The 8,141-nt window shown below is 36.3% G+C and overlaps 1 protein-coding gene across 2 annotated transcripts; it reads right to left on the bottom strand.

Annotated features, from left to right (window-relative positions):
• Positions 1 to 258: 258 nt before the first annotated feature.
• On the bottom strand, positions 259 to 4,457 carry LOC129248463 (sphingolipid delta(4)-desaturase DES1). Of its 2 annotated transcripts, XM_054888017.1 has the most exons (3): positions 4,229 to 4,369; positions 3,981 to 4,164; positions 259 to 1,319 (listed from the first exon to the last, which is right to left on the bottom strand). In XM_054888017.1, the coding sequence occupies exons 1-3, from the start codon at positions 4,245 to 4,247 to the stop codon at positions 752 to 754; spliced, it is 771 nt and encodes a 256-aa protein (XP_054743992.1). In that variant the 5' UTR covers positions 4,248 to 4,369; the 3' UTR covers positions 259 to 751. The 2 variants fall into 2 exon arrangements, with proteins under 2 accessions (XP_054743992.1, XP_054743991.1); XM_054888016.1 differs by having other exon boundaries at positions 3,981 to 4,457.
• Positions 4,458 to 8,141: the final 3,684 nt, after the last annotated feature.

Genomic DNA, 8,141 nt, shown 5'->3' with positions numbered 1-8,141 from the left:
AGATATGATACTGATATACATATACCATATAAATACTATATGGATCACCCTGTATGCACTATTTTATATTTAAGTGAAATCAACATTTTGCCATGTTAATTTGTTGTTGTAACAGGATAAATACTTCCCATAAATGTTTGGAAAATGCGGAAATAGTGTGGATGTTTTAGTTCGGCACTGCTGCATTTTTATATACATACATACCTACGCCTGTATATTATATTTACAATAATTTGCCAGTGAAAATATATTAACAAATTACAAATCAGCATGGTGCATTTTATTTATTTAGCAAATAGAATACTTTACATATTATATGTAAATACAAAATACTTCTTCATAATTACACAAATGGTTCAGTTAAAGTTTTTTTCACGTTATTATATATTTTTTTGTTTTTAAAGTCTTACGATAATTTGAACGATTCATACTAGTACACAGTTTAGCTTCATTATATCTATATTTGGTATTTGAAAATAGTTCATATTTACATGATTTATAATTCAAGTGAATATTATGGAATAGAAAATAAAAGTGATACATAATATTATATATTTAAGTGAAGTAACAAAAAAATACTGTTTATAACTCAATTTAGGGATACATTTTTCAAACTATATTTGCAAATTTACATATATATATGAATTAGGTGATATTAGGTGGCTTTTTCAATAAAAATGCGCAAATTATATTCAAAAATATCACTTATACTAGATGCGCTCAAGGAAAGTTTCCATTTTTATTGCCTAACTTACGTCTTAAGTCCGCGCTTGTGACGTTTGACACGAGCGTATGGACCTACAGCAGGGTCGGTAATAAAATCATAAAGCACCCGTGACCAACTCGTATGCTGTGGCATTGTGTCATAAAATTCCGGAGCGATACGTTTCACTTCAGGCAACCTCGAACCTGGAACAGCAGGAAAGTCGTGATGTTCATTATGATAGCCAACGTTGAACGTTATCCAATTAAGTGGCCCATAATAGGAGTACGTTTCGAAACCTTTGGCGAACATGTAATGCTCCGAAATAAAGTGCCCAGCCACCGGATGCAATCCCATTGCTAGTATAGATCCAATAACTAAGTAAGCTAGAGCTTTCCATCCAAAGAAATAAACGACAATTGTATTAAATATTATCTGTATGATAGTATTGACAACTTCTAGTCCAGTAGGTGGTTTTGGATTTATTATTAAAGGACGAAAAATGTAAAAAAAGGGTTGTAAACAAACCCAGATAAATTTTCCAAAAGTTGTATCAAAGAGTTTTGCTTCTAAGAAAGTAGGAATATCCGTATCCACTCCTTCGTCACCTTGATACCTGCAATAAATTTGTTTTTTTAGTTCCATAAAAATATTTTTGGTTTACAATTGATATATTGCAATTTTTAGCTTAAAAACATTATGTTTTTGTTGAACAGGGTGTATTCTCAACAGAAACTCACATCAATTTCGAATTCGATAAAAAAAAGAGGGCAAATTCTCGTATAAGGTGAAACTTCCTCTTCGACATCAAGCAAACAATAAACGGGTCATGATGGGAAATAGTCATAAAAGGAATCTTCGTCTTTCGATTGGCCATCTATCTTCAATATTTGTTTCTACGCCCAATTTCATTCGGGATAGTTTCTACCTCTCACAGAACATCAGTCTTTGTTCTTTATCAGATCCAGAAGAATCAGAACAACTAACAGAGTGGCGGAGCCAATAATGTACCAAGATAGAATGATCATTCGCCAGTAAATATTAGTTCTTATAAAATATGATATCTTATATTGCTTTCTTTTCTCAAAAAGTTCCCTCATAATGGCGACATTACAAAGATATTGCAATGCACCCGGCGATAATATTGCGCATTTCGAGAATGGGACCAGGGCTGCATAAGAACATTAATTTAAGCAATAGATAAAATTAAACGTTAAATGTATAACAAAAATAAATTGATTCCATAATTTTCAAAAAAATGTATCCAAATTTATTTGTAACTTCCATATAACAGTAATTTTCAAAAAGTAAAAAAAAAACTTGATATCTTTGTTATAAATGAAGCAAAATTACTCAAATATACTACAAATGATGAATCCAAAAGAGAAATACGACAGAAGTAAAATTGGCAGCGTCATGGGTAAATGCAATAGCGACTGGAGGTAATCTCTCAAGGAACTTGGTAGCATTTTTGGGCAATTAACACCGTATTTCTCTGAACTTCGTACAGATCTCTTTTTCCGCAAATTGGAGTTTGAGGGTCGTGCCGACATATCAAACATATGTCCAGCATGTGAAGGCACGTCGCACAACTCTATCCACCTTTTCACATGGCCTTTAAAACCCACACATCTAACACCCCTCTTCCACTGGACTCAACCTGTCGGAACAGCATGTTTGCTGGGCCTCCCTTAGATGAGCCTGACGAAGACGACCGGTGATATACTCTACACTGACGGAGCTTCTTTTACTGCTACAACAACAACAATAACAGGCGACCGCTATTAAAAAAAAAACGTTTTCTTCTTTTTGGTCTTTCACCGAGATTCGAACCTGCGTTCTCTCTAAATTCCGAATGGTAGTCACGCACCAACCCATTCGGCTACGGCGGCCGCCGCCCTTTAAACCATAACATTTATTATTTTTATTCATTTATATCTTCTATGGCGTTTTATGTTGTTTTGAAGGTGCCTGGCAGTATTTATTTTTTGAAATAACCAAAATAGGAGAAACGGTGGTAAATTTTACCAATTTTGAAATAAAATAACTTACATCTATATCTTTTCTAAAGATGGGCCTTTCTCATTTAAAATGTGGAAGACCTTCTCTACCAAATAATCGCGGGTATGAAACTGCGTCTTTCGCTGATAAAATATTGATATAAACTATAATCAATGAACTGTGAAGGAAAGCGTAGAAGCAAAAGTAAAATGCCCAAGAAACCAAATAAACAATACTTGTCTATGAAAAGGCCGAATTGTCTTAATGGAAAGTAGTTCTGCACAAAATGCTGGGCAAAGCGAGGCCAAAGGCCGCCTACGCGAAAAGAAATTTTGCACAAAAATACTAGAACAACGTAGCCGAAGTTAGGCTTATAAGACTATTTATTTGAAGTACGACCAAGGGACGCCTATGAGACGGCTCTGGGGGTGGGGTGCGGTACCCAGACAGGGCTAGTTTAGTGGGGCGGCAGCTATTTGCCGCTACTGCTACAACAACAGCAATAATAACAGTCGGATCTTCTTTACCGGAACGATCCGGCCAAGAACTGCCACTCCATTAGCATTCCCGGTAATTGTATGCTGCTACAGCAAAAAGTAGCCTTTGGGAAAAGGAGTTCTGAACAAAAGTAATGTCGCCTACTTGTAAAAAAATCTGCACGAAAGCCCCGTAGACAACGCTGCTGGAATAAATTTTACGAAAACTTTCCGAAGCTCTATTAATTACTCGTAGTGTTAACCACATCGTTCCACAATTTCCGAAGCGGTGGTGAGTTCCAGTTTTGAAGCAATAAAAGGGATTTGTTCAATTGAATAAAATTATACGTTTTAGATAAATTTCAAGGACTTCCTATGCTTTCATTAAAATTCTGTGCTTTCATTCGCTTAAAACAAGCAAAAATGTAGGGAAAAATTGGGAAATTTGGATCGAGAGGCCCATAGGTTGTTGCATTTTTTGAAGTAGCAGTTTACGATGCGCTATCTAATAATGGGGTGGAAGATGCCACGCGACCGGCCATATAGGAAAGTTTCCTCAACAAAATCCTGATCTTGAGAAAAAAGTTTACAAGTCTCCATATGGTTTTAGAAATAACTTATGTTACTATGTATTTTCACGTTGCCTTTTTATTGCCGGCATTCTATCCACGTCGTTAGTCATTGTAATGTCCCTAGTTGATATTTCTAAAAGTTGCTAGCCTTTTAATGAAACGCATTCTCCGCTCAAACGATAAGATGTAGTGCACCTCCCTCGCACAAATCGCTTGAAGTTATCTTACCTATGGTGTTCAAGGTGGTATTTGCGGAAAGAAATCGACATAGGCAGTCCAATTGGCAGGTTGCAGATAAAGCCCAAAATACGATTATACATTGGGCGGCTATGTCCAAAAGCCAAGTTATGCGATATTTCATGGACCGCTAGCATAAGTGAGTGATTCAATATTCCTCCAAAACAATATGCTGCTATCAAAAGCAAGGTCCAAGATAAATCTTTTACAACAAACAGTGCGAGCAATTGAAGCAATACCATTGTACCGGCCACCCATTTAAAATTCGGATCATATCCAAAAAGCTTTTTAATTTGCGGATATTTTTCCAAAATGATTTTACGTCGCGAAGCGTGCGGCTCTTCAGTATACACCCATTCAAAATCAGTACGCGAAACTTTTTGCCCCATGTTTATTCAAAACGACACTTGTAAAACATACTTCGAAAACTGACACTTGTAAAACCGCATTAATGAAAAAAATGACTAATTAATTCCTTTAATAAAACCTATCGATAATCAAAGATATGAGAGTTATAGTGCGAATACACTACGCAAGCAGCCTGTCTAAAATAAGGCTTGACCAAACTATTCGTGTATTGTATGGGCATGAACGAATTATTACTGAATTAAATATCACAACACTTTGCGACCGTCATTTGCAAGCGATTGATTGATGTGACGTCATCTGTACATTTCATTTTTACTATTGTTTGTGTTCTGTTGATTAAAAACCGTAAAAGATACTAGATTAAGTATTTTATATTAACCTATCTCTTCATACCTGATGTTGGGAATCTGAGAGTAAAACTTATGGTAGATACATTATTCCAAGTTATCCGAAACGTCGTGCTCCAATCAATACATTTCACATAGCAAGCACAAATTAATCATCTGGAACAAAGAATGCATTAAGAATGGGCGTAAGCTTTTGATATCGTGCCGCGATGATTCGCTCAATTTTAAAATTCCCTCAATGCTATGTTAAAGTAGTTAAGGTCCATTACACGGACTAAACTGAAGTGCCTGTTCAGAATCCACCATCCCCACGTCCGAGCGTAGCCAGCGGAGAGTCGTAGTTGTAATCTGTCGTATCATGTTTCGGAAACAATTATAATTATTAGTTTTGGCCTATCGAAAGATTGCTCCACAAGGTTTATTAAATGCTATTACTTTATTTTCAGGGACGGAAAAGACATTATAATTAAATTAATATCTAATTTTTCCATAACTATTTGTTTGTAATCATTTGTCTTTTACAAATTATTATTTTTCTTATTTTTTGTTTTCAGTTTTACTATTTTTTATATAGGCGTAATGCCAATGTAAGTCATATTTCCGTCCCCAATTTCGAGAAGTTAATTATTGACAAGTTGGAAGGAATTTTATTATTTAAATGGTTCATACATTTTTTTTTTATTCTAATGCATGCTTATGTCCCTTGGTCTTGTTGAAACTTCGTCCATAAAGAAGAAGAAAAAAGATAGAAAAGTGTGTGCAAAAATATTGGTCTTTGTCTAAATTTGAGGCCAGTTTGCCTCTTTAGTAACCTGTTCGTCTTTTTCATACATTTTTGCATAGTTTGCCCTTTATAGAAATACTAGCAAACCCGGCCCCCTTCGCTGGGCACACTAAAATAGAATAGATATGGTTTAGAACAGAAAATATATGATTTTCATATTATTTATTTCTTTATTCTTTATTCAAGCGCTTTGGCATAAACAATATTTTTTGTTTTTCTATTTGTTTTTGAGTAAATATAAAATATAAATTGAAAATCAGGAAAAAAGAAGATTGTTTTTAAATGTCAAATCAACGCATATGAATAAACAATCGTCTTTTTTCCTGATCATCCATGAATTTTTCGTTGCAATTTATATGTTTTATTAAGCATTGGAGCTTTTTTAACCATTATCCATTTATATTTTTCAAAAAAAAAACGAAAAAAATTTTTTTTTCACGAACACATAATTTCATTCGGATTTCACATTAAATTCTCAAATTTCGTAAGAAATTATTCACTGTTCCAAAATCCACTCCAAAAAAATTCACAAACAATTTTTACATGTTGCACTTACGTTTTTTCCTTATGGCATCCAAATCAGAAAGAAATATAGACCCATTGTAACTCACACTGTCAATTTGACAGTTCAGTTCCGCCCCAAGCGTTAAAAAAGTAAGCGACATTATGGATGGTTCAAAAGAACGCTGTACCCGTTGCCAGTGCTCCGAATTACAACCAAACTTTACGAAACCCATTTTCAATACTTACTTAACAATGTGCGTAAGTTTGGTTTAATTCGGTGCAAAGACACGGCGGGTCCACGTTTTGGCATATATTTCGAGACCCTAGTCATCAATAGGTATGAAAATTACCCCGTATTAAAGCACTTATCAACAGCTTTCATTTGATACCCATATTGTACATACACAACCAAAGGTTACCCGGGTCCACGTTTTGACCTATATCTCGAGACCCCAGTCACGGAGCGGCATGAAAAATACTCTGAACTAAAGCATTCACCAACAGCTTCCATTTGATACCCATATTGTACATACACGTCCGAAGGTTACCCGGGTCCACGTTTTGACCTATATCTCGAGACCCTATCTACCAATAGGTATTCAAACTATACGGAAACCATCTTCAATATCTACTTAACAATGTGTGTAAGTTTGGTTTAATTCGGTTCAAAGACACGGCGGGTCCACGTTTTGGCATATATTTCGAGACCCTAGTCATCAATAGGTATGAAGATTACCCCGTATTAAAGCACTTATCAACAGCTTTCATTTGATATCCATATTGTACAAACACATTCTAGGGTCCACGTTTTGGTCTCTATCTCGAGACCCTAGTCACGGAGCGGATGGAAATACTCTGAACTAACGCATTCACCAACAGCTTCCATTTGATACCCATATTGTACATACACATCCGAAGGTTACCCGGGTCCACGTTTTGGCATATATTTCCAGACCCTAGTCATCAATAGGTATGAAAATTACCCCATATTAAAGCACTTATCAACAGCTTTCATTTGATACCCATATTGTACATACACAACCAAAGGTTACCCGGGTCCACGTTTTGACCTATATCTCGAGACCCCAGTCACGGAGCGGCATGAAAAATACTCTGAACTAAAGCATTCACCAACAGCTTCCATTTGATACCCATATTGTACATACACGTCCGAAGGTTACCCGGGTCCACGTTTTGACCTATATCTCGAGACCCTATCTACCAATAGGTATTCAAACTATACGGAAATCATCTTCAATATCTACTTAACAATGTGTGTAAGTTTGGTTTAATTCGGCTCAAAGACACGGCGGGTCCACGTTTTGGCATATATTTCGAGACCCTAGTCATCAATAGGTATGAAGATTACCCCGTATTAAAGCACTTATCAACAGCTTTCATTTGATATCCATATTGTACAAACACATTCTAGGGTCCACGTTTTGGTCTCTATCTCGAGACCCTAGTCACGGAGCGGATGGAAATACTCTGAACTAAAGCATTCACCAACAGCTTCCATTTGATACCCATATTGTACATACACATCCGAAGGTTACCCGGGTCCACGTTTGGACCTATATCTCGAGACCCTATCTACCAATAGGTATCCAAACTATACGGAAACCATCTTCAATACCTCCTTAACAATGTGTGTAAGTTTGGTTTAATTCGGTGCAAAGACACGGCGGGTCCACGTTTTGGCATATATTTCCAGACCCTAGTCATCAATAGGTATGAAAATTACCCCATATTAAAGCACTTATCAACAGCTTTCATTTGATACCCATATTGTACATACACAACCAAAGGTTACCCGGGTCCACCTTTTGACCTATATCTCGAGACCCCAGTCACGGAGCGGCATGAAAAATACTCTGTACTAAAGCATTCACCAACAGCTTCAATTTGATACCCATATTGTACATACACATCCGAAGGTTACCCGGGTCCACGTTTTGACCTATATCTCGAGACCCCAGTCACGGAGCGGCATGAAAAATACTCTGTACTAAAGCATTCACCAACAGCTTTCATTTGATACCCATATTGTACATACACGTCCGAAGGTTACCCGGGTCCACGTTTTGACCTATATCTCGAGCCCTATTTCCAAAATAAAATATAATCCATGTTACTCGTGGATAATGT

The sequence above is a fragment of the Anastrepha obliqua genome, chromosome 5 (assembly GCF_027943255.1).
Source record: "Anastrepha obliqua isolate idAnaObli1 chromosome 5, idAnaObli1_1.0, whole genome shotgun sequence".
In the NCBI taxonomy this organism is placed as follows: Eukaryota; Metazoa; Arthropoda; class Insecta; order Diptera; family Tephritidae; genus Anastrepha; species Anastrepha obliqua.
Note: the sequence above shows the minus strand (reverse complement) of the source record. Positions and strands in the feature narration are given on the sequence as shown.

Coding starts and splice junctions, on each gene's coding strand:
- LOC129248463 (XM_054888016.1), bottom strand. CDS start 4,378: ATGGGGCAAAAAGTTTCGCGTACTGATTTTGAATGGGTGTATACTGAA. Junction 1,320..3,980: donor TACCACCTTGAACACCATAG/GTAAGATAACTT, acceptor AATTTATTGCAG/GTATCAAGGTGACGAAGGAG.